This window comes from Podarcis erhardii, assembly GCF_964252035.2.
Source record: "Podarcis erhardii genome assembly, chromosome: 3".
Taxonomy (NCBI): domain Eukaryota; kingdom Metazoa; phylum Chordata; class Lepidosauria; order Squamata; family Lacertidae; genus Podarcis; species Podarcis erhardii.
The window spans coordinates 90722513-90749329 of NC_138507.1; the positions used below are offsets into that span (position 1 = coordinate 90722513).

General features: G+C 41.5%; 1 protein-coding gene across 1 annotated transcript in view; it reads right to left on the reverse strand.

The window, feature by feature from the left end:
* Positions 1-26817, reverse strand: part of ALK (ALK receptor tyrosine kinase) — a 608021-nt gene that overhangs the window by 441389 nt on the left and 139815 nt on the right. Inside the window, exon 2 of the mRNA XM_081854122.1 lies at positions 2347-2466. Within this exon, the coding sequence (XP_081710248.1) occupies positions 2347-2466 (120 nt within the window). The remainder of the gene's footprint in view (positions 1-2346; positions 2467-26817) is intronic.

The window sequence follows — 26817 nt, forward strand, 5'->3', positions numbered from 1 at the left end:
TGCCATTTGAATAGGCTGTTCATTAGGGTTGCCTGTCCTAACACAAGATATATTTGTTTTAATTTTTATTGATTTAAAATGCTTTCATACCACCCTTTGCAAACATCTTAAGGTAGTTTCCAACATTCAGTATTTTAGTTATTTTTTATGAATATACTGTAATGCCTTCAATATGGTACTTTGAGAGTCCCCTTCCCTAAGGATCTTACAGTCTAATAATAGACATTTAAAAAGTAACAAAGGAAGGGGAGGGAGTCAGAGGTAGGATATGGGATTGTTTCAGCTACATATACTTACAGTAGTAGCTAAGGACGAAAAGGTTGTTCTCTCTATATATATTTATCCCACCTTTCCAGCTAACAACAAGCTTCCAAAATGGCTCACTATCAACAAAAAATAATACATAGTAAGATTCTTTTTAAGGCAGTGAAGACTAATGAAAATTCTGAAGGGAACAACTATGTGAAATGTCCATTTCCAATATTGCCATATGGAAAGCCAGGAAACTTCACAGAACAGTGAGCCAGAAAGACATTGGTTTAGAACACACCTTTCCCACTGCTGATTGCTGGTAGCGCAAACGTCTTCTCAGAATCAGTCTAATGGTACAATTCAGATTCACAATTCACAATTTAGTGGCAAAAGCAGAAAACCACTGTGTCGGCTATGTCATGTTTTTCCACACTATAATTCCTGGGGATCTTGCCATGGCCTAATTTGATATAAACAGTCAAAAGTGCCCCCCCCATTTTTTATTTTTTATTTTGATACCTAGTATTCCTTCTACAAAGTGCTAATATTGTATTGCAGTAGTAATTCTCCCAAGAAGAAACTGCAGTGAAATTAAATCACCGTATAAATCAGCAAAGGGGAACCTGTGACCCTCCAGATGCTGTTGGACTCCCAACTCCCAGGCAGCATGATGAGTGGTCAGGTACGATGGGACTGTTAGGAGTGTCTTACTCTCGTGTAGGACCCAGGCAGAGACACATGCACGGCTGGCATGTTCTCTCCCTCCTGGTTGATCGTTCGGGAGCTTCAAAAGCTTTCCTCTGCCCGAGCATCACAGCGACTGATGCCAAAAGGCATTAGCGCACTCAGGGATCCGCAAAGTATTTACATCTTGTGTAACAGAACTCAGTAGCTCAGCATTTGGCTAATCTATGTTTATTTACATATAATACACCTGGAACATTCTGGCTTAGCTCCTTCTCATCAGACAGCAAAGAGAAAAAGAACAAAGGACAATAGTCCCACTTCACGGAACACAGTAACATCAAAACATCCTGTCTCCACCACTTCCCACACTGTGGAATGAAAACATACACCATCATGTGATAGACAACAATCCCATGACTGAAGACATGGAGAATGAATCTCCAACAGGGACTTGTAGACCAGCAAGATATAAAAGGTCAGAAATTGCCCATCCTAATCTGAAGCAAAACAAGGAAGGATGTATTCAGTAGCACAGCAGGTCAGAGTGTGTGTTTTGCTAACATTACCCTTTTTCTCAATGCCCAAATTTAGGTCGGGCACTGATGGATGATTGTTAGTATATGCTGATAAGGTTAATGTTCTCACAATGGGGCTCCCATTTTTGGAACTGGTTTGGGGTGATGGAAGAAATGGTACAAAATGACTCATCATGGAATTGTACAGTTAGAAGGTACATCTAGTTCAACCCCCTACAATGCAGGAATAACATATGACCAGTTTCACCCATATAAACCTCCCTGTGCCTAAAGAACTGCAACTGAACCCTTGCTCATTTATCTATTTGCCAGCTGAAATCAGTAGTGCTCAGAGTAGGGCATTTTGTGGGATATCTTTTTGAAAGATGATTTCCAGGTAGAGTCACTACTTGTCTTTTGCTGGATGGTTAAGACTCTTCTATTTGTCAAGGCATTTTTAGCACACTACTTCAGTCACTAACTCATTTGAAGCAGCTATTTTCATGCTACTATTTTTGTGTATTTTTAAAAAAGTTTTAAAAACATATTAAACTTATTGTTTATCATTAGGGCTATGTGTTACTTTAAACTGTTAATGTTGTAATGCATAATTTCTGTATATTACCATGCCAAAAATCTGTTGCTAATAAATTCTACAAACAAACAAATAAAATGGAAGTTTTTCATTTGAGTGATTAACAAGGTTATCAAATGAATGCACTAAGGTGTGAGCTCATCTTTAAGTTAACAGAACACTGGATGATCACCTGAAATCATTTATGATGTGGCATTATTTTAGGAAACACCATTTTTGAAAACTTATCTAGGTGGTCATTTATTTTAACATTGGATCATTTCCAAATCACTGGGAATGCAAGATGGATGTACTTACAGTGCCGCCCTCTGGGAACAAAGGAAGGGTAGGAATCTCTCATGACCCAGGACAAATTCCAAGCAGTAAAATCCAAAGAACGTGGAGGAATATTTGTTGGAGATTCTGGAATGTTGACACCTACCAATAAAAGAAAGAGATCATGATGCAAAAAAATGATATAGTAATATAAGAATAGCATATGCCAACCAGAAAAATAACAACATTCTGTTTAGTACATCTATTTAAAATTATCCTTGCAAGTGAGCATGAATAGCAATTAACCAACATTACCCAATAGTAGCAGTAGCAGTAGCAGAGTAGCAGAGAAACTGATATGCAACCGTGAGCTACACATTCAGTGCCACATGCAAGACCAAATTACTGCTGATCACCTGTGGGGAGAGGGGTGAGCAGTGCTGTCAAAACTGACAGCAATGCCCAAAAAGTTCAGTGGTGCACATAAAAGCAATGACACCCCAGGCACACTGGGCAGTAGTTGCCAGCTTCCTCCCATACGAAACCTTCCCAGAAGTGAATTGGGGGGAAGTCATGCTTGTTGGAACAGAGCAATTACAATTGTTTGAAACCTGGTCAGCTTTGTAAATACAAATTTAATTAGCAGCACAAACTTTTCACCAATCTAGGATGTGAAATGCAAACCGTATCTAACCAGAGAAAATGCCAACCTATGATTCTGTACTCGCAATTGCTATTGTGGGTTAAAATCAGAGCTGAGTCAAAGTGAAGTGGGCATGTTTTTCATGATGACTTTCATCCATGCCTATGGTGTTGTGAAACTCTTTTCAAAATTCTTCAGTTGGGTGCTCTCATCACCACATCCTAGGGAAGGGTTTGCTGTAAGGGCTTTATTCTCTATCCTGCTATGAAGGATATCATCATAGAACAGACATGCAATTCAAGCTTATGGCTCTCAATATGATAAAGGCTGAAACATACATGAGTGCTGACGTACAGGCACCTGTTCGTGGTAGGAAAGTGAAACACAGCAATCAAGACAAGTCACAGAACGCACACACATCTGCACAGATGTTTAGTGGCAAATATAATTCCTACTGTTAACCACTGACTTGAACTAATAGGTAAAATACTGGAAGCCCAGATTTGCAAAATATAATTCCCAGAGTATGAAATAATATTCCTCCGTTCCATTGCCATCCACAGCCAGGACTGTAAAGTTAAAAGTAATATTTACTTTTTTTCTTTCCATAGGGAAGGAAAACTAACTCCAGCACAGAACCGCAGGCAATATCATTTGGCTGAAGTAGCAGATCCTTGGCATGAGGTCTGACCTCGGAGCATTTCTCACTTGTTACTTTATTTTTAGCCTCTGGAGAGTTGGCTCATAAAGCAGGTACCTTCACACCCTGCTGAATTTCAGTGTCACAAATTAGAATGTTCGGTATAAGCCTTTGGGGATTATCATGTCCCAATGACCCCACATCAGCTGCGATGGTATATTTTCATCTCTATCCACTCCAAACACCTGCCAGGCCAGCATGATTCTGAAAGTGTGAGATTAGCACTTCTGCTGCTCTGATCAGGGAAGCAGGTAAACTCAACAGAAAACAGGGGCACAGAATGCAGGCCATGTCATGGAGGCCTTTTACTCTTAGCTCCTACATTTTAATAGCTTGTGTTTGACAGCTTAATTTTTTCTTTTCATGTGTAAGTAGGAAATTGAAACTGGTAGAAAACCAGCCTGATTGCAACAGAAGGCTAGTCCTCACATTCTCACATAACTCCTATTGGCTTCATGAGGAAAATTGCAGCAGTCTGCCATCAGAACAATTCAACATAAAATTGTATTTTGGTCTTTCACTTCTAATCTCTTGTGTCTCCTGCTAAGCTGTTCTCTGTGCTTGGAATGACCCCTATCAAAACTGCTCTGCCTTAATATTGGTTCAGGCAGCCACCAATGTAACATACGTCCCTTACTTGCCAGAAAAACCAGGTATATATATATATATATATATATATATATATATATATATATATATATATACACATACACAATGCCATGTACAGCAATGCCAGCCAACTGCACGGCAAACCCAAAACTCCCACACCCCACCTCACTCCCAGTGCTAAACCTTGCTGATATATTCTGCCTAGAAAGCAGGCAAGCTGTCATAACACAGAAAGGTACAGTGATAGCATGGACTCAGAAGCCCAACCAGCAGCAATTCTTCCCCAAACACCCATGGCCTGTGTTATCATTAAGCCAACTAGACAGCCACCTAGAACAGACCTCAGAGTGGTGCAGCACTGAAATCTATAGTTTCATATAGATTAGTTTTTGCTATATCTTATAAATTTCTGATAATGTGGTTGTGAGTTTATGGGCAGGGTTAGGCTGTATGATGCCTGAGCCCCCTCTAATTCCTTGATCCAGCAGAGGTTAAAATCTAATGTTAAAACCTTATCCTACTGTTCAAGTAGCTACACAAGGGCCATAATGCCCCCTAAGCATGAAAAAAAATGTGCAGAAGTTGTTTGCAATGAGGAATGGCAACTGTCACAGCAAATAACAAACTTCATGAAGATTACGTGACAATATTACTCCCAGATATTCCAGGGCTTCATTGCAATAGTCCCACAAGACTGAAAGAAAATGCCTCTGAGTGCTCCCAAAATAATCCAATGAAAAATTATTTTTCTGGATATTCTGTGGTTGGAAAAATGCTTTCCCTTTTCCCCCTCATTGTGTATCCTCTGGAGATGCAGGACTCAAAGTCAAAATATACTGAGGAACTTTAACTCTGGTTGGAACATGCAACTACCCTTCCTGGCTCCCTGGTTTAAGGTGCTTTATCACTTTTCTGCAGCCATACTAACCTTTTAAATAAATGAATGAATTACAATGGGAGGCTGACGGCTCAAATTTTAGTAGCCGGGAGTTTGGCAGGGCACATTAAACCATGAAGAGAAGGCATGCTGAACCTCTCCAAGCTTTTTCATTTAAATTCTGCTTTAATAACTATGGCCATTTTTGACATTCCTGCCTAAAGGACAACTTAGAGCCAAATACTGCTCTCAGATACTCAGAGACTAGTACTAGTACTCTGGACTTGAGAGAAACCTTTCATTGGTATGCTTATATGATGCAACATATAAGCAAGGGATGTCTAAACAACAAGAGGTGTATAATTCAGGATTGCCTGCAGAATTATGTATGTCCTTTAGCTGTTACGCCACCATCCAACTGCAGCTCCCTCTCTCCTCCCCATCATCACAGCCCACTTCATTTGTCCCCTTCCAAATGAACTACAATGCCAGAGTGGCTAAATTGAGTATGAAAAAGCCACTGCTTTGTTTTTTCAGAGTTCTTCATGCTAAGAAATGGGAGGTCCTTGTAACATCTCTGGTCAGTTTTTGGGCACTGGGCCAGGTCAAGGAGCTTTGACAAGTCCCAACCCCTGCTGCTGACCACAAGACAATTAATTCAGGTCAGAGTTTCCCAAACTTTCTGAAGGAAGGCAATTTTCACTCTTCTAGCTCAAAAGGTTTAGTGTAAAGAGTAAAAGAAACCTACCCATGTTTCTGGGAGAGTTCTGTCTGCTTCATGGGAAGCTAATTGTGCTGCATCCTTGTACTGAACATCTTTATGTTACCTCATCACATCTAGTGCAAAGATGTGGTAGAGCTGCCTAGCCCCAGCAGGAAATGATGGGGACAGAAGCAAAGCCTGAGCACAAAACTGTGCAGAGATGCAGTGGGCAAAAGCTCCTCTGAAGGCCTATGTACTTTGAGCGCTCAGATGCCTTCATTTTAAAAAGAAAAAAAAAATCATTTCTCACAGCACAACAGCAGTCTCCTTATGGCGCACTGGTGTGCTTTGGCCTGCGGTCTAAGATTTACTGATGAGGCCTAATCCTGGATTCTAAATATGCAAGTAATTTGCATTTTCCTCAAGAACGCAAGTGCCTTTGGAGCACAGATCCCCATGCCACCAACATCAACATGGGGATATTTCTGTGAGTAAATGATAAAACTTCAGGGGATGCAAAGCTGCCCTGAATGACAGGGGTTTGGGAATGCAGAACATTTAAATAATTCAAACCTATTGTTAAAGCCTTTTGCATATTCACACGAATGGGTGCCTAGAATATGATGAAACTTTTCAAATGAATACTGTCAAAGAAGGAGGCGACATAAGATCATGTTTCGAAAAAATTCAGTGGTGGTTGCTGCTAGCAACCCACCAACTCCCATTGTTTCCAGAAAATGCAGGTAGTGGGTACCTGTCATATCTCGACAGGAATGCAGAAAAGGGGCAGTTACAGTCAAGGTCCTGTTCCAAGTTACTGTGGTGCTCTTGATCTTATCTCAAACACTAGATTCACTAGATGCACAGATACTGAAACAATTTAAAGGGTTTGATCCTCAACACCAACGATCATAGAAGCAAACTCTTGCAGATTTTGAAATGTGGAGACATTTATTATATGCTGTAGGTCAGAGCTCAAAATTTTTTCCTTTATCAAAACAAAAGGTCACTGGGAAGTCCCAATGAAATGAATGGCAAGGTTCTGGATGTGCTATTGTATTTACATACAGGTGAACAGGGATGCGGGTGGCGCTGTGGGTTAAACCACAGAGCCTAGGATTTGCCGATCAGAAGGTTGGCGGTTCGAATCCCCGCAACTGGGTGAGCTCCCGTTGTTCGGTCCCTGCTCCTGCCAACCTAGCAGTTCAAAAGCACGTCAAAGTGCAAGTAGATAAATAGGTACCACTCCAGCAGGAAGGTAAACGGTGTTTCCGTGCGCTGCCCTGGTTCGCCAGAAGTGGCTTAGTCATGCTGGCCACATGACCCAGAAGCTGTCTGCAGAAAACGCTGGGTCCCTCGGCCAATAAAGCGAGATGAGCACCGCAACCCCAGAGTCGGTCATGACTGGACCTAATGGTCAGGGGTCCCTTTACCTTTACAGGTGAACATACACACATGAAGTTCTCTAGTAGAAAATGTACTATACTGCAAGTTTATCTTACTACTGCACTCGAAGAACTGCCTTAGCTGTTTGTATGTTAAAGATAAAAAACAGCATAGCATGTTGAGTCCCTGGATATCAAAAGCAATTTATCCAGAATGTAGCTGCTAGACTGGTGTCTGGGAGCAGCTGCTGAGACTACATAACACTGGTCCTAGAAGATCAAAATTGGCTCCCAGTATGCTTCCAAGCACATTCAAAGTGTAGGTATTGACTTTAAAAGCCCTACATGGCTTCTGCCCTGTATACCTGAAGGAGTGTCTCCACCCACATTGTTCAGCCCAGACACTGAGTCTAGCACTGAGGGCCTTCTGGCAGTTCCTTCACTACGAGAAGTTAAACTACAGGGAACCAGGCAGAAGACTTTTTTGGTAGTCATATCCTCCCTGTGGAATGCTCTCCAGGCAGATGTCAAAGAGTTAAACTATATACATTTTTGGAAACATCTGAAGGCAGCCCTGTTTCAGGAAGCTTTTACAGTAATGTTTGATGTTGTTGTTGTTTCCTGTATTTTGTGGTTTTATATTTTGATTTTAATCTGTGAACCACCCTGCGATCTCTGGTTTATTGAATATTGATTCAATAAACAATAGCAACAGCAACAACAACATTTCTGCTGGAAGTTGCCCAGAGTGACTGGGGCAACCTGGTCAGATTGACGGGGTATAAAAATAAATTATTAGCGGGAGTAGGAGTATCATGAGTATTATGACTATTACCTCCTTGGCTCTTTGGAGAATAGCAAAAATACTTTAAGCAATAATGCTTTAGTGTACAAAGTGAGTCTGAGAGGAAACCAAGGTGCGGATCAGAGATAATAATAGCAGCTGATGGCGAACCTCACAGTCAAACCACACTTATGAATAAAGTATTTTTGTTTGCTTGTTCTGCAAGTTTAGAGAACATGTAGACCATATTTTGAAACACTGTATTCGGGAGGATGCCTATTCCCAGCTACTGTATTGAAGACCAAGAACAAAACTTTTGTAAAACAGCAAATTTGGCCAGAGCAAAACTTCACCTTATTTCTAGGCACTGCTGCAGGTTCATCCTTTGGGTAATATGTTTCTGCCAGGTAGGATACCAAGGAAGCAGGCATTTTTCAAAGCTCTAAAGTGCCATAATAGAATTGTAGTTTCAAGATTGTAGGTCAAATTCCACTCGGTTACATACTGAGCTTGGGGGATATATTGCAAAATTACTCTCAAACAGTTGTTTGAATAAAAGCCAGGAATTCATCGTAGTAGTAATTCAGGGCCTCTTTATTCATTTTCCACACGAGCGACTCTAAGAATGGATGCAGAAAGCAGAACTCTTACAAGTATACTTCAAAAAGCTCAATTACAAGAGTCTAAGTAGGTCAGGGGTACAGAGTTTCTGCCTTTGGAACAAAAAATGAGAGCCTCTAATTATTTCCTTACAAACACCCTATGGGCCATATTTAATTTAGCTCCACTGTGATTTTGGTACGACTCAGGCCCATCTCCTTGGCTAGACCTGCTATGCCAAATCCATAGATTCCTTCTCAGAAGCAGTTTTCACAAGGCCCTGATTAAGCAACAGCCCAGTTACTTCCCAAATAGTTTGCTTAAAGGAGAAAGGTCTAATCCAGGAGGGAGGAACAGGCTACAGTGGTACCTCAGGTTAAGTACTTAATTCGTTCCGGAGGTCCGTTCTTAACCTGAAACTGTTCTTAACCTGAAGCACCACTTTAGCTAATGGGGCCTCCTGCTGCCACCGTGCCGCCGAAGCACTGTTTCTGCTCTCATCCTGAAGCAAAGTTCTTAACCTGAAGCACTATTTCTGGGTTAGTGGAGTCTGTAACCTGAAGCGTATGTAACCTGAGGTACCACTTTATTCCTGGCTTTCTATTTTACTTTTTCCTGCTTTGTGCTCCATTTTGTCACTACTCACTGAGAACTAATGACTCTGTGAGCCCATTTTACAGTAAGCGTGCATCTCTGTGCATGCAGCAAATAAACGCCTGTATCAACACTCGGGCCCTTCTCTGATAGTCAATGTGGAGTGATGTAATATGCATGGAGGTGAGGGACAGAACTGCATTCAGCAGACCATGAGAACAGACTCTAGAAATATACCTACTGTGTACACATGCAAGCCCAGTATTAGCTAACTCTCTGATCCTTTGCATGCATACCCATGTATGGTATGTTCTCAAAGTCTCCTGTGAGCACAGAAGGAAGGAGACAGACCCTTGTGGGGACACATAGAGCATGATGGGGGATGCACTTCTCTTTCCCAGCCTAGTTTTTCCTGCCCCTGCAGCCAAAAGAAGAGCTTTGCTGTTGGTTCAGACCAAAGACCCATTTAGTCCAGCACTGTGCTGTCACAGTGGCCAACCAGATCACAGAAACATAGAACTGTAGAGTTGGAAGGTATCCCAAGGTTCATCCAGTCCAACCCTCTGCAATGCTTATAGATATTTCCATGGATGCCCATGGAAACCCCCACAAGCATAAGATGAGCACAACAGCACTCTCCAACTGGTCATACTGGTAAGAGTAGCCATTGGTACTCTTATCTTATATGAACCTCTTTATACACCTCCCTGCAAATTTTGCAGGGTGTGTGTGTATGTGTGTCAGTTTTACAAGTTTCAGACTGGCTCCCCAATATGTTCCATGCTTTTTCTACTCTTTACCCCCTGAAGACCGTGGGCCATTTCTGAGTTAATCTGAGGGGAGCTTGGGAGAGCTCATCCATCTCAATAGTCACCTGACAAACAAGCTGGCTACATGGTTGGCCTTGTCTACGAACTCCCAATGGAAAGTCACAATTCAGTCACATTTCCCCCCACTTATTTCAATGAGAGGGGTAAAAAGCATGCTTAATTCTGCTATGTTGAAATAAATGGGGTGGAAAAGTGCTGGATTTTCCTCTAGTTTGGTTGATTCCTGTACTAGTTTGGCTTTGCCCGCTGTCCTAGCAGGGTGCATAGCCTCAGACCAAATATTCTCTTTTCCTTTTCCAAAATGCTCAGTGACAACCCATCACTTCATCTTTTCCAGTTGGAAAACATGTTAAATAATGTATTACGTTACAATGATTTTATGTCACACTCTGAAAGCTTGATGAGTGCAAATAAACAGTATTCTGGGTGTCAGAAAATCTGTATTGAACTCTTGCCGAGAAGGAGGAATACAGGTAGCAATTAGTAGGTGGTAGTAGATGCCAAGATGTTTCTTGAGGCTTGAATGGAATGTACTTTTGGAAACATTTACAGTGACTGACACTGTTGACTGACTATGATCAGCCTGAAAAATTATTTCGTTAGGCCTCGTAATGCTTAGGAGCATGCTCTCCCCTCCAGACCCCCAAGAGAATTAAACATAAATTCTAACAGCTTGTAAATGCTTTAGTATTCCACTTGCCCAAACCCCAGTTCTTGCCAAAGCCTGGACTTCACATGAGGGAGTGTGAAACACCTTTGATCCTCTTTTTCACAATTTGTGCTGTGCTAATGTTGTTAATAATGCCAGCTACTACATGGAAGAGACAGCCAAATCTACATTCCCACCAATGTCAGCTTGATATTTTCATTACAGATGACTATAGAAAATCCAGATTAAAGGCTTTGAATCTGCTTTTAGTTTCCTTCAAAAATGGAGGAGGGAATTGAAAGCATCAGATAGTATCAGCAGTACTGTGGAAATGTTGTAAAAGTGCATAACTATTTCCTCCCCATGCCTTTCTCCAGTCTAACTTTCCCCCAGAGACATTACTATTTGCCCTACAGAGGGAAAATAACCATAGATGCATGTTTTCCCCAAGCAGGGATAGGAATAGGATCTGGGGGGCACCATTTTAAATGGGAAAATGATACAGGGCTAAAGGATTTACCCGCTGATCCTGGCACCCTAATGCCAATCCAGTTTGAGATGTTAAACAGCATAGGTTTTAAAGATAAGGAATGTTAAGAAGAGAGTGCTTAGACACTGAAGTTGTCCATCAACAATTAACACCTGGGCAGCAGAACGAGCAGGCACAATGGTCAACATTCCCCCCACTATGGCAAGATGTATTGCATTTATATCTGAAGTAACGAAATTGGGCAGATTCAACTAGCCTGTTCTGACAGCGGGAGCCCTGTGCAAGGTCTCCCACTTGTGGAACAGGGCTTCCCCCGTAGGTTCTGGAGGATCAGTGCATGGGAGGGGAAGGAAAAGGTAATTCCATCCAGCAAGCCGAAATGCTTGGGTTGATGGAACAATTGCCTTGGAATGACATTGAATTCCATCCATTATTTCTAAATTTGCATCCATACAAACAAAAAGCATGTGTAAAAAAGTAAGCAGCCCTTGGTTCCTTTGGAGGAAGGGTGGGGTATAAAACAACAGCAACAACAACAACAACAACAACAACAACAACAACAACAACAACAACAACTCATGCAAATCTTTATCCTGTCTATGATGAAGCATAAGTGGCTACACTTATTTGTTCATATTATTATTATTATTTTAAATGCTGGGAGGGTTTTAAAAAATATAGATTATTCCCACAGCTGCCATTAATCTACAGTTTGAATTGTACAATCCCCAAAATTGCACCTAATACTTCCCATATCATGTGTTTTAGCTCTCAGTGATGTCTCCATTGGAGAATAAGCAGCTGAAGGGTGAAAGATTTCCAGGCTTCCAGGAAATATGATGGCTGCAGATGCAAAAGAAAAGCAGCCATGGGACCTTTAGAAATCAGAACAAAAATGTATCAGGCATGAACTCTCTCTCTCTCTCTCTCTATATATATATATATATATATTTGTGCACAGCAGTTCAGAACAAATCTGAACTTTTAAAAAATCCTTCAGTAGGCCCATTAAACTTAGTAGAAAGTTTAAAATGACCACCATATATATTTATTTCATATATGAGAGAGATGTTTTCTTTTATTAGCTCTGCTCCAGCACAGATCCAAAAGGGGGATTTCAGAAACTTCAGGCCTGGTCTGAGTCAGTTTATTAGGAAAGAGGGTTTTTTTTTATTGCACTACTCATTGTCTCCCTGTGGATATATAGATTGATGCTGTTTTTGTCTCTTTTGTTTTCTTCCTCAAATGCAATGTATTCCGTGCTCTTATGGTGTGTTTTTTTAATCTCCAAAGTCAAACTAGCTAACTCCCCCCCCCCCCGCCCATGCTCATCGTACCCCCATGTGAAAATAGTGCACATCTTTTTACAATCAACAATGAATGCAGCCCATCAAGCACTGCAATGGTGGGCCCCTATGGATTCCAGGCATGTGGAACTTACCCAGAAGCCATGCTTGCTGGATTGATTCCAACATATATCTCGTTCTTTGTTGTGGAATTGTAATCGCAAAAAGGTATCAGACAGTATTCCAGAAATCCATGAGCTTTCTATTTACTACAACACTCTTGAGTGTGCTTTAACAATTACATCTGCAAAGCAGCCCAGGTTGTTATGTACAAGGGAGCCACACAGGATGCAGGACATGGGAAATTCCAGGGAGATTAATGCACTATTGTTAATTATGATCATCATCACTTTAAGAGGTGGGACTTGTTACGGACAGCGGCTAGAATCAGCATGATCAGCAATGTTGTGATAGCTCTTTTGACCCAATACACACAAGGGGGAATGCAGTGGTACTTTTTCTGTTTTCACTTTTAGATGCTAGAGGAAGATTGGGAGGGATGAAGCACTATGGGAAAATTAAACTTAAAACTCAGAAACAGTTTTGCAATGACTCTGCCAAAAGAGCATGGATACACTGAGCACATGCACATGTTCATAATGTACGCCATGAATGCCTTGGGCCGAGGGAATATTTATGTGTTAGTACAGATATGGTATATGTGGATGTCAGGGAACTGCCATCGGCTCAGAGGTGAGGAATAGAAGGGCAGTTGTGCTACAGGGAGCCTCTGAAAATCTTGCGAAGCAGTTCCTCTTCCGGGGAGGGGGAAAGCCCCACCTCTAGTGGGGGAGAGGTGCAAGGACCAGAGGATGCTGGTGGGAGCCTTGCCCTCCTGGGCAAGCCGGACAGGAGGGAAACATGCCCTTGCCATCGCCCATCCTGTGCAGTAGCCTAAGGCACAAAGAGGGAAGGAGAAGGTTGGGGGAAATGAAACTCTTATGTTGGGGGAGTTCCAAAAAAGACCACTCCCGGATTCTGCTAGCGATTCAGCCAGAAATGAGCTTTGGAGCTCTTCATTGTAAATAGTTGGCACCAAAATAAAACCTGTAAAACACAGGTTTGAGTCCTGCCTGGTTACTCTTGAGCAACCGCAACAGTCATCTGACAGTGGAGAAGTTTGATACGATCACTCACAAGTGCCCTGTCCTGCAATGCACAGCCTGGTCAGCTCCCTGGTTTCCTGTAGAGCTGTGGGCTATGAAGCAAGTAGGGTGATGGCTAAAACCAAGTGGCAAGTTAAATAGCAACTATGACTTAACTCAAGCAAGGAAACATTTTTTCTTCTATTTTTTGGCAATGATGGCAGCAAAGCAAGCTCACTTTTCTGCCACCACTGAATGCTCAGGGAGCTGTCCAGCAGAGCATTTTTTTTGGGGGGGGGAGGTGAATGAGTTTTTAAGAACAGACACAGGAAAGGGTGTTCTGGGTGGAATCCTCGGAAGCCTGCTGTGACAAATTTGAAAGGCGCTGTGAGGGTAAAGTTGCTCATATGCCTTCTGAACTTGATGCGGGTAGTGATGGTGATACAGATCCAGTGGAGGTGTCCAGAATATCACCTAGTCATTTTGCTTGGGAATGGTTTCAGTCAACGCAGCCCAAAGATGTGGATACTGTCCTTGATGGATGGATGCCAGCTACCTGAATTCTTAACCCTTGCATTTTTTTCTTTATCTCGGTGACATTTGGTAGCATTGACCATGGAATCTTGCTGGACCAGCTTGGTGAGGTGAGAATTGGGGGCACTTTGATAGGGTTGGTTTCAGAAAAGGGCATTGGGTGTCTTCTGTTTGGCTTCATAGCACTCGTGCTGTGAGGTCCCACAAGATTCCATCTTGTCCCCCATGTCCTTTGACTTCTGAGATCAGAAGCTGGCTGCTTCTTGTAGCAGAGGATTTGAAGTAATAGGCCATCAATATATTAATGGCACTCAGCTCTATTCCTCATTGTCCTTTGAGTCAGGTGAGGTTATACAAGTGCTGAACTGGTGCTTGGATTTAATAACAGGCTGGATGGGACCAATACACTGAGGCTGAATCCTAACAAAGCAGAGGTGCTGGGGGTGATTGGTTTCAATTCCCAGGAATTAGTTGTGCAGCCTGTTGTGCATGGAGTTGAAGTTCCCTTGAAGCTTGGAGTTCCTCTGGTTGCAGCAGTGTCACGCAAGGCCATTGTGCCCTCAGTGGTGAGAAGTGCTTCCTGCATCAGACCAAAGTCCCAACTGGTCCAGCATTCTATTCCCACGGTGGCCTGCTAGATGCTTATGGGAAGTCTGCAAGCAGGATAAGAGCACAATAGCACTTCCCTTTTTATGTTCTCTAGCAACTGGAATTCAGCAGCATAGTTCCTCTGATGCTCAAAGTATTGCATAGTCATCATAACTAGTAGCCATTGGAAGCTAATCCTCTTCTGAAGCTGTTGAAGCTGGTGACCATCTCTACATCTCGTAGGTACAAAACTCAAATCTCTTTCCTTTTTCCCTGGCCAAGTTTAAACAGCAAAAATGTCCTTGCAACTCTCCTTGTTGCAGTGGCTTTATTACAAACCCCATACTGGCAGATGAGTGGGACATATTCCAGAAGTCTGAAGTAGCTGCCTAATGGTCAGCTTAACGAGCCATTGTTGCCACTGTGAATGATCCAGCTACCAAGTCTACTTACTGCAGGGGCTATGTGATTAAGAAAGCATGTCAGGAATGCTATCTGCAACCTGTTTAATTTCTAAAAACTGAAAACATTCAGACCATTAAAGCTAATGCCACAGAATGCTCCGAAGTTCCATTATATATGCACAATGGAAACAAATTATGATAGCTGTAGGGTACTGTACTTTTGAATTTCTTGCCTTTTGTGTGTATTGCCATTTATTAGAGTCATTAGGGTTTGGGGCTGAGAAATACCTTGGCACAAAGATAATGAACTCACAAGATGTTTCTAATGCAGAAAGAATACTGGGCATTTGTTAGCAGGAAAGCTGTATTACCCCTAGAAACAGCCAAAGAATGAGATTACTATTTCCATCTAAAATCCAGCTGTCTTGGCAGTAACAATAAAACCTTGTTCATATTCCCTTGACTGGGAAGGATGCCAGTGTGCTTATGTTGTCTGTTTTCACTGCAATATTTCTGCTTTGCTTAAGGTAAAGGATATCATCTCTGGCTACAACCGTAGGAAATTTAAATACATAGGAGCATTTCTCATGAAAGTTTTGTAAGTGTTCCTGAAATGAAGGCCATAAAACACCTGAGTAAAACATGAAAAGCTCTTATCTTCACACAGATAGGCACCTCGGAACTGACTGCAAATGGAAGCTGTAGACGAGAAAATTACAGTACCTCATCATTTTGTTTTCAAACTGAAAAAGGGGGTTTATAGGAGAGAGATAGGAAATATTGGGAGATCTCTCTTAGATATACTACAAAATGCAGGCCACAACATTCCTTTTCCTCAGCCTGTAGGCTGCTGCTGCCAACCCATCTTTGTGGCTCTCCAAAGATAAATCTCTGCACTGGGCTTTCTTAGGGGATTAGACAGCCTCACTCATTTATCCAATTCTCATACTTCTTATACCTGGCATCTGAACCAAATACCTGCCCGGTTAAGGTGTTGGCATCATGCTGTGCTTATAATTCATATGGTTTTGACTGTACCTATGGTCCTTTTCTTTCTTTCTTGCATATCTCTGCCAACCTTAGATGTGGAAAAGACTCCTGTGTAGTGATGCCATAAAGGCAACACCTCACCGTGTGCAACATGTGTGTGCACAATCATGTAAAACAGAGGTGGGGAACCTAGTGCCCCCCAGATTTTCTTGGGCAACACATCTCATCATTTCTTAACATTGGCAATTCTGCTGGAGGTTGATGGGAATGGGACAGAATCTGGAGCACAAAATGGTTCTTTTCCCCTCCAGCAGAGTGCATTGGGGATTATTTTCAGGGCTACTCTACTAGGTGTTATTCTGCCCCTTGTCAAATATTCTTATTTGGTTTCATTGACACTTACAGCTCTCCCAGAACACCAACAAAGTTTCAAGCATCTGTTGTTGTTTTTTAAAGCAAATTTTTAAACACGTGTTGTTGTTGTTGTTGTTGTTGTTGCAAAAAGCAAGCATACTTTATGTGGGCTTCCTTTAAAGATAATTCAGAAACTTCAGTTAGTACAGAATAGAGATGCCAAATGATTGTTTGGGTTGGGGCTAAGCATTCAGAGAATACTATGCTATTCAGAGAATACTATTCAGAGAATACTTACATCAGCTCTATTGGTTACTTGGTTGCTTCCACGTCCAATTTAAATACTGCTGTTAAAGCACTAAACTGTTTTGGGCTTTTTGAAGGGCTGGGTGCAGCCATATGAACCTTATTAGCACTTGAGATGAAGAGGCCAGGCCCACAGGACCATGGGGACAAGGGACAGGGCCTTTTCACCAATGGCCTCAAATCATGAAATGCCTTCTCAAGGGATGTATGTTTAGCTCCTTCAATGCTTGCTTTTAAATGAACCTTACAATGCAATCCTAAGTGGGAGGGGGAGTGAAGGTGGGGAATGAAGTGCTGGACAATCTGGCCCCTCAAAAGTTCTACCCACTTCTGCAAGTCAGCAGGACATGGGAGCAGGGAAAACATGTTTCTCTCCATTCACAAATAGTTGTTTTCCCCCTTAATTTTCCCTACCCCAAGTGAAACCAGTGGGGAATCATCTACAGCAGCTCAAGTCTGCTGTTAGTGACAAGCCTGATCCTGAGGACCCTCAGAAGAATGAAGGAGCTTTGGATCCAAGAAATCCAAAGTCCCTCTTGCCCTGCCTTCATCTGACCCCTTGAATGCACTGTTTTGGAATCTAATCCTATCACTGGAAAACTATCACTGGTGGTTAGGGATGGGAGCAGTGGTGGATTTACAGGGAAGTGCAATATGCACAGAACTAAGTTCCAATTGGCTGAGGGCCCTCCAAGGATACCTTTGAAATATGACTACAAACAATTAACCGCCATTGCTGAATTTCAGTATTTTAAATTGTTGCATTGTTTATACTCTTTGCTGACCAGATTCTCTTTACAGATTCCCATTAAAGTGATTACTATCTGTTGATGCTACAGCCACTCCCCACCCCCTTTACATTTTGGTGGAAGAATAGCTGTGAGTCGATGTATCATGTGGCTGACTGGCAATGAAGCATTGTTAGCCCTACTCAGACTATAGCAATTGAAATTAATGGGCCTAAGTTAGTAATGTTCATTAATTTCAATGGGTCTACACTGAGTAAGACTAGCATTGGATGCAAACCAATGAGTTTGTGTTTCAAACTGAAGTTACTGTTAAGGGAGCTTCTTTTGAAATACAAAGAATCCTCACAGGGTAGGCAAATGCACTCTGTGCATGCTCATGCCATTTATTTCTTAGGCTCTGTTCAGCCAAGGCTAGGTGGTTCTGGCAAGCATGATGGTTCTTTTATGGATTCAGAGGCAATTAGCATGCTTATGGGTAAGAAATACAAAATTTATTAATGCACAGCAAGCATAAACATAACAAAGCACAAAGGCATCTAATCAAACAGACACATAAAGCATATTGCTATGTAATTAGGCAAAACTAAAAGAAACACAGTGAACAGCATACCTCATGCACTTTCTGTTGCTGCCAGGGAAAATAAACCCTTACTGCTGAATTTAGTGTAGAATATACATAACTATGCATTTAGATCATTTTGTGCAACAACTGTAATTCTCACAGCTTTGAATTTACTCGTTGGCCATTTTTGTGACTTGAAGCTAAGCATTTGATCTGCTTTACTGGAGACAAAATCTGTGTGATTAGAAAGGCAATCTTTATTTCATATTGCTACTGACAAAAGAAAAATACTGAGCCTAGATAGGATGAAGAGATAATACATTTTTTTAAAAAAAACACACACACCACAAATTCTATTGATTCCTTTCTTCTGTTGGTATTTACTTCATAATATTTTTAACCATTTTCACTGAGGTAGCTTGAAGCATGAAGCCATTAGTCCTATTGAAGACAACAGGATAGTTGGCTTAAAATTCTGTTTGATTTGTGAATCTAGGTGGTAGATCTCTGAGTCTTATAAAGGGCCTACAGCTAAGCTATGACTCCAGTGGGTGGCACGGGCAAAGCCTTCTTCATGTAATAATAATTATACATAAACTGTGCATATGGAGGGGATATAAACAACCCCATATTTTAACATGGTGATAAGCAATTTCAACGTACTAATTCTAAACTGCATGGAAAAAGTCTATGCACATAGGACTGGAATTACATAGCCTGTTTTCACACCTTCAATGGCAAGTGTGGATTACTGGAGTTGAGTGCAATCCTGATTCCATTTCTTATTCCCTCTCCCTGCCCCCACCCCAAAGAAACATAGTTCAACCACAAAATTAAATCCCCCATCCGTAAAATGGGATCAGTAAACTTCTGAAGTTAATGTGGTGTGATAGTCAAAGAAATTGATGGACATTTGGTGTCTCATGGGACTCCAGATTAACAAATGTTAATCAAAATATGGTAAGAACTTTGCCCAGAGTTTCACTCATCAGAACAATAAGAAAGTTAACAAGGATCACATACAGAAGTTGGACATCCCTGGGTTTCAGTTTTTCACTTGCAGCTGTGGCTCCAGGTTCAAGTCCCTGCTTAACCACAGAGCTGATGGCCTCTGGTATGTTGCTGTTTCCCACTTGAAGTGACCTCACAGTTATGAGGCTAAAGAAGATAATGCACTTTGTGCTTTAGAAATGATTAATGATGCACCGGGGAATGTATGAGGCATGGAGTTGTGTTGATGGAATTATCTTCACTTTTATGGGTCAGCGAGGCTGCATGCAGTTGATTGACCATGCAACTCAATTTTGTACCTGCCCTGTTCAGCAGCCATTCTTCACATGTGGGTGCCTTTGATCTGTTCCCTTGAAAAAGAGCTTTAAATGAATCAGTACACAAGCACTTTGACCACTAGATGCAGGAAGTAAATAGCTTTTAGCTTTGAGAAATGCGGGCCCCGCTTAGGAAAACAACTAACCAGTGTACTATTGGCAGCTGGCAGAGATTTCCTTGAGATTATTGCTTAAGAACCGTTATTTGCAAGCACCTTCCCTCATGAGGATTAGCTAGAGGAACAGCCAAGGGAGGAAGTCTCCTTAAAGAGGTTTCATCTGTCATGACAAGTTGCCTGTCCTGAAGAGACTTGTGCTGAGGCCGCATTATGATGACTGATGAGGCCGTCTGGAGCAGTTAACTCAGCCATTTGTAATCATTTCTCTTTCAGGCCTTTTGGTAATCACTTTGGGAAATTCTTTTCGAACAGCACAGAATCTAGGCGGCGGAAATGGGAGTGAAGTTATTTCACTTTTGCAGGAAGGGATTTAGACAGTCATAAACTCAAGGGGGTGAGGAAAGCAATCTGGTTTAAAACATCCAGATATTTTGGCAAGGCCATTTATTTTCAAACTAAGTGAATGCTCTTTCTTTTTCATGCAATGGGTAGAGAGATTAGGAGGACAAATTTCATTCTTATAGATTAGAAGCATGGAGCATGGTTTATGTGGTGGCTTGCTGAGGCATTCCGACTAGTAGTTTTAAACCAGCCTTCCTCAACCTCGGCCCTTGAGATGTTTTGAGACTACAAGTCCCAGCATCCCTGACCACTGGTCCTGCTAGCTAGGGATCATGGGAGTTGTAGGCCAAAAACATCTGGAAGACCGAGATTGAGGAAGCCTGTTTTAAACTATATTTTCGATGTTCACTCTCCTCACCTGACTGTTAGTGTCAACTTCCTTAGTTCACATCTTCCTTTGGTTGGTTCACTACCAACTTCCACCCTTCCAATGGCCATAGCCCAGTTATTCTCAGCATGGTCAGTCCTACCATTAGGCAAAGTGAAGTGGCTACCTCAAAGAGCTGTTTTTGTGTGCCATAAAAGGGCAAAATGTTGTTAATTGTTAAGTTTATTTTTAATGTGTTTTACTGCCAAGGAGGGGGCGAAGCACTTGTGAGATTTTCTGTCTCATTTGCCAAAGTAACTTTGGCATCCTTGTCTGGACTCAGGAGGGGTGGGGTGGGATTTGCAGTTCCACCTCAGACAGCAAAATGTCTTTGCCTGGGTCTGGTGCCCAGTTTGTTTCCCAGTCATCTTGTTCTTGGTTCCTGTCTGTGAAATGAACCTCCCCACTCCCTTCAGATGTATCTGATACAAAAAAAATCCAGCTTTGCATTGGTTGTGTGACAGAAACAAGAGTTGTGATCTAAGGAAGCAAGGCATTTGAATGGTAGAACTGTACACTCAGGATGGAGCCATGTTTGATGTTGCCACTGTAGGATGTTTCACCACCAAAGATGCACAAGTCACCAGCATTACTGACTAGGTATTAGCTGAAATTACTCTTTGTATTTCCTTAGTGCTGAAACTGGGGGGGGGGGGATGTATCTTTTTTGGAAGATGGTTTCCTTTTCCTTTCCACCCCCCCCCGACTTTTGTCAGGCACTACCTTTATGAAACAAAAAAAGGTTTTCCATGCAATAGATACTTTTAATACAACAGAAACCTAAACTTTCAACAGAGTATCTTCCTCAGAATATTTTTCTCAAGGACAGCATGTTAGAACTCCTTTTCTGCAAGCTTCAAAAGGATCTAATAACACTACCTATACAGGCCATAAGGTAGATATACCTGCCAGACGAACATATTTTTCTTACATTGTTTGGAATGACAGGTGTAAATAAAGATGCATGTGGGAGTGTCATGTAATAATCTTTTAAGCAGCATAACATACCAAATCCAGTGTAAAACCTCTAGTTTGTTATAAATCAATTTCACATAATATTGCATTTATTAATTAAAAAAAAACAAAGAAATAAAATGATGATTCAGGTTCATTATTTCAACTGAAGCTCTCTTCTAGTGTCTCAAGGCACCACTTAAAATCTTCTGTGTTAATCAATTTGCATACTACTGCTGTATCGGCCTGTATCTAGTGTGCCGCCAATATAGCATGCTGTATCTGGTGTGGTAAGATGCTGTTTGTCATCACTTAGAGCTGGAAAGATGCTTTGAAAATCTATTTATTTGCTGCTTCTGTTCAGAAGCGTGCCAGACAATCTCTTTCGTGACCTTAAGATGCACACAGGATATAGAATTTAGACCCCAAAACAGCTGGTTCAATTCCATTCTCTTGCCAGCACTAGGCCTAGCAGTGCAGCTGGCTGCCTTCTTTTGCTTGTGTTCAGCTGGAAGCCACAGCAGCACCTCAGGCTTACTACTGATGGAAATGAATACACAGTCCACATCCCTTCCAGTTTTGGTCAAGTAACCTAAAGTGAGGAAGGTGCTAAGGCCAGGCTACAGCTTCATTTCTATGGATTCAGCTGAAAAGAGCAAAGTGACAGAAACTTGTTGCCCAATCAGAAGAAATACAAGCACATAAAACAAATATCAAGGCAGGCAGGGGGGATAATAATAATAATAATAAAATATGTTGTGGGTACCCTGCCATTCTGAAGGCTAAAAAGAAGCAGGCAGGCCTGGTCTGCAAACACAATATAGGAGGTGGTAGTCTCCTGAGGTGGAAGAATGGACTGCTTCATTTCAGATGGGGATGCCATTTTTAAATGTTTCCTTTCAATTTTTTTAAAAAAACCCCACTTCCTACAAATATATACCATATAACCAACTTTTACTTCACACTTTTCCCAGCAAGTGCTTACCATCACTGTTCTGAAGACTACAGCAATTATGTAGCCTCTGGGCTAATCTGTGTGGTTTCTCACCCCAATTGAACTGTTTAATAAGCATTTATGTGGCCAATTCAAACTTGCTATATTGTTTTGCAGCACACTAATACATTTGGTTACATGTCATGATGTTCTCATTAGAAGTCAACATATACTTCCTCAGGAGATAATTGCAACAATGCTAAACATAAAAAAAAACCTCAGCTCTTTCAATTTAGAAACCACTAACGTCAGGTAATGTCGTTCTATGAAAGAGAAGAATCCCTCACACTGCTACTGAAGCAAAAAATAGCCCAGTCCAAAATAAGACATTTATTAAATGAGATCTTGGCAGAGGAAACAATATGATGTATATTATGATCCCCACGATAATTTGATAACTATAGAAGGAATGTTGTTTTTCAAGTAAAAAAGCTTTATCAAAGCCTTTTGATGAAAACCGAAGGAACACAGAAATAAACTGAAGGCACACTAATAACTAGGCTTTTAATAAGTCTGCTGCTTGCTTAAACTAAGAGGCGGGGAATAAGAGCTAGGTTTTTTTTATGGACGCTTTTAAAGCTATATAGCTAAGATTAATCAGGATACCCTGAAGAACACTGAATAGGTTATAAATTCCCCCACCAATCCTCAATAATTCAAATAAAGTTTCTTAATGGAGTGTAGTCATTTTGAATCCGTAGCCAGGACCAGTTCGAGGTTTGAGGGGGCCCAGACAAGCCAATGTCTTCAGGTGGGCCCCCTCATGTCAGTGGGGGCTTGCCTGGCAGTGGTTGCAGGGTCCTGAGCAATGCTGGGCAGTTGGATCAACTTTTAAATTTTTGCATAGTTCTCCAGAGTGAGAATAGACTCAGGGAGTTAAAATTGGGGCTAGATTCAACCACCTGCAGTTGCACAGTGTGTGGGGGGAGTTAAGAGGGACTCAGGGCAGGCCCAAATATTCCTGGTATACTTGTATTTTTTTACATGGGAGCTGATGGAAGTGCAGTTGTTACACTAAAGGGTGCACATGTATAGCCCTGTTGTGGAGGTGCTGGCCTTTACAAACACTTAGCACCCCTTAAAACATCTAATTTAATTTTAACTTTTTTTAAAAAAACCAACAACACTCATGCCTCATCTGAAAAATTCAACGCAACTAACTAGTTAATATTCCAGAGGAATGTTTAAATATAAAACAATCTCCAAGTTGAACTCAGTCACAAAACTTGGGAGATTTATTTAACACAGTTTTTAACTTAATGAAACCAACTTTTAAAACACTGGAACCCTCCATAAATATTTAAATTCCAGATGATAAAAGAAAATTTAAATTATTTACACAATTCCCTAATTTTGAGTTAGAATAAAATACCAAAATAAAACCTGTCATTTTATTTCAGCAGCAGACATAATAGTTTCAAAAGGAAGAGCCATCTTACACCTCTGCATTGGAAAAATATTAATTTTAGGTGGGGTTTCAAGGGGTTATGAGGTTCTATCTGTATTGGGCCATATGACTGATAAGCTAAGCATACATCTACTAGCAAACCTATTTACTGCCCCTGCTCCTAAACCTGTAGCTAGCTCCCACCGAATATCCATGCAAGTTTTGTGATGGGTAACACATATTTGGAAACAGGTTTAAACGGCCTTTGCCAACCTCGTGTCCTCCATATGTTTTGGACTACAACTCCCAACAGCCTCAGCTAGCATTTAGAAGTGATTTAAGGTGAAGAAAGGGTCAAGCATTCTCCCTGCTGCTTTTCCCCACTATAAATCTTTCCTTCCCCCAGCAAAGCTGTTTTTTTCTAGACTTGCTCCTGTTTGTTTGTTTGTTTGTTTGCTTGTGTGTAATGTGTAGTTAAGCCCTTACTCTGAGCAACAACTTTGTAGGGTGCTCCAAGGGCAATTATGCTTGGACTGATGATGTAGAGAGCTGGTTTTACTTCTTTTTTATTATTAATTTAGCAGTAGCAGGGTTTCAGATCCAGTTTTCAGGCTCTTTGGAAATCTATATCAAGACTTGTGGTTTGGAGAATGCAAAACAAGGCAGACAGGTAAGCTGTAATGAGGAGACAGGGACTAATGACCATTTGCATAACCAGGCAATAGTTAGAGACTTTCTAGGGCCAAATGAAGCATAATTGATCCCTTACCATTAGCTCTTACTGAGCTTATAGCAAAATTAAGGCATTCTGATCTGTCTGTGTGGTAGTCAACTGAACAAATGCTGCGGTTCCCAAACTATAATGACACAGAGGATAGGTTTGGATGAAAGAGTTTCTGGCATTTTGCCCCGTATCATAAAAACTTTTATTTATGGTACCCCTGCTTTTGCCTACAATTAGTTATGAGGAATCAGCTAGACACCCATGAAGGCTGGGCTACTTTTGTCTTTTATAATTGCAATAGTGCAAAACTGAATGAGGACAGTGAGAAAACCCAAGATTGAAGTGCATGGTAGGAAAATCTGGCACTTGCATCCAGTCATGCTAGAGCTACTCCACAAAATAAAAGAAGCCATCAGTCTGCAGTGTCTATCAGACACACACCTTTCACCATGTTTTAAATTTAGTTACAGGAAATAAGTTTCTTTCAAGGAAGATTCAGCTCAGAGATGGCAGCTTTTAATCTCAAACTTTGCAGTAGTGGGCAAGTCAGAGAAGATTTCAGCTCACAAGAAAGAATAAAAATCCACCCACTTCCCTCTCAAAAGTTCCCAGTATCAACCATTACAGTGCTATCTACAGCAGCATTGAAGGCCAGTTCAATTTCTTCTTGTGTCACCCTGAAATATATGAGACCTAGTTTTTTGTCTGTTACTATCTCAGAAGCACACCTGTTCACCAAGGATATGTTGATCAGAAATCCACTTCTGTGGTTGTAAGAACCCTCATTATCAGTAGCCACAGCCTGCTTGGATCACAAAAGCAACTCAATGTACTGTCTCATACATTTCTACTCAGAAGTAAGTCCCATTAAGTTTCAAAACACTTACTTGCAGGTCAGTGGGTATAGGATTGCTGCCTGACACAATCCTGCAGTATTTGCATTGCCTTTCTCACCCATTTTCTCTGAAGTGTGTATGTTAACAGAAGGTAAACACAGATGTTCTATTAGCTAACCATTCCACCTCCACCGTATCAGTGCCCTGCCTAAATTGCTTGCTCATCTGAACATACTTTTTCTGCTTAGATCTACAGCAGCTTTTCATATTCTGCAGGATATTCAGCAAAATGAAGTTGAACCCACTGGCCACCACCACTACTGGATTTTGAGATCTCAGAAATTGTAACTCTGGATCAGATAGGTGGGAAATGCGAGCTGACAACTTGTGCCAGTAGCATTCTACAAATTACTCAGGAGTAGAGTGAATCAACATTTCGCTTAGTACCATTTTACACAACTCTGACCATAAGCCAGCATCCTATGTGCTTCCTTCGCGAAATAAGCTTTTCAACCCTGAAATTTATCTCTGTAAATATTGATTTATCTTTTTAGATACACAAATGGGACCTGCAACAAAATGTTGCAGTATGAAATCCTGCTGGTTAGTATTCCATTGGCACCATTTCATCCCCCTTTCCCCTGCAGTCCATTTACTATTCCCCCACCCAGTGGTGGAGCTTCATGCTCTGGCACCGGGGGGGGGGGGGTGGAGAGCAGGCAGGGGCGGGGCTGTTGCACATCCTGGGGGTGTGGCGCATGTCCTGGGGGCATGGCATGGCGCCTGCGGGGGCGTGGTGCCCAGCACGGACGGGGGGCAGCCCCAATGGCACCCCACCGGGATCACGCTGCCAGGGGCGGTGTGCTCTCCCTGCACTCCTATTCCTCCACCAGTGCCCCCACCCCGACTCAGCATTCAATGGCCACTAAACAAACTCAGTCCTCCTTTGGGAGCGGGTTCCTTTTGATGGGTTTCTGCTTAAAGAGCAATTGCTATTGAGCAGCCAATAAGTTCAGCATTTTTAAAATATTGTTATTATTATATTTCTGGAAACTCTGGGGTTCCCTCTAGCCTGCTGACACCTCTTATGGATGTGATGTGATGTGTTGTGTTGCTGTTTTAGCTACGAAAATGCAAAGGCACTCACAGCCTGAACATTGGGAATAACAGGATGGGCTCCATGACAGACTAGCTTGAAGCTCTTTAAACTTGTAGTATACACATTCCTGATTGCTCATCTCTTTGAATTAAATTCTTTCAAAAATTTCCAGAGTTAAACAAAGAAAAGAAAACATGACTGTTTCTTCATCCCACTAGACCCAGCTGCACAGGAGTTGTCTGTTCTTTCTGCACAAAGAGCAGAAAACCAAAGTCTTTTTATATTGTTGAATTTAAGCACAGATTGAGAGCCAAACAGGAACACACAAATACACACACATCACATGCCACAAGTATTTTTAACCCGCCTCTAGAAAAAGGAAGGAAAAAGCATTTGATCTTCCCAGTTGTATTAAACCAGTCAGTTATTATGGCCAAAATAACGGCTGCCTAGAGCAACTAGAGGGAAATAAGCCAAAATATTTCTAATGAATAAAAGTCTTAATGGTTTGGCAAAACATC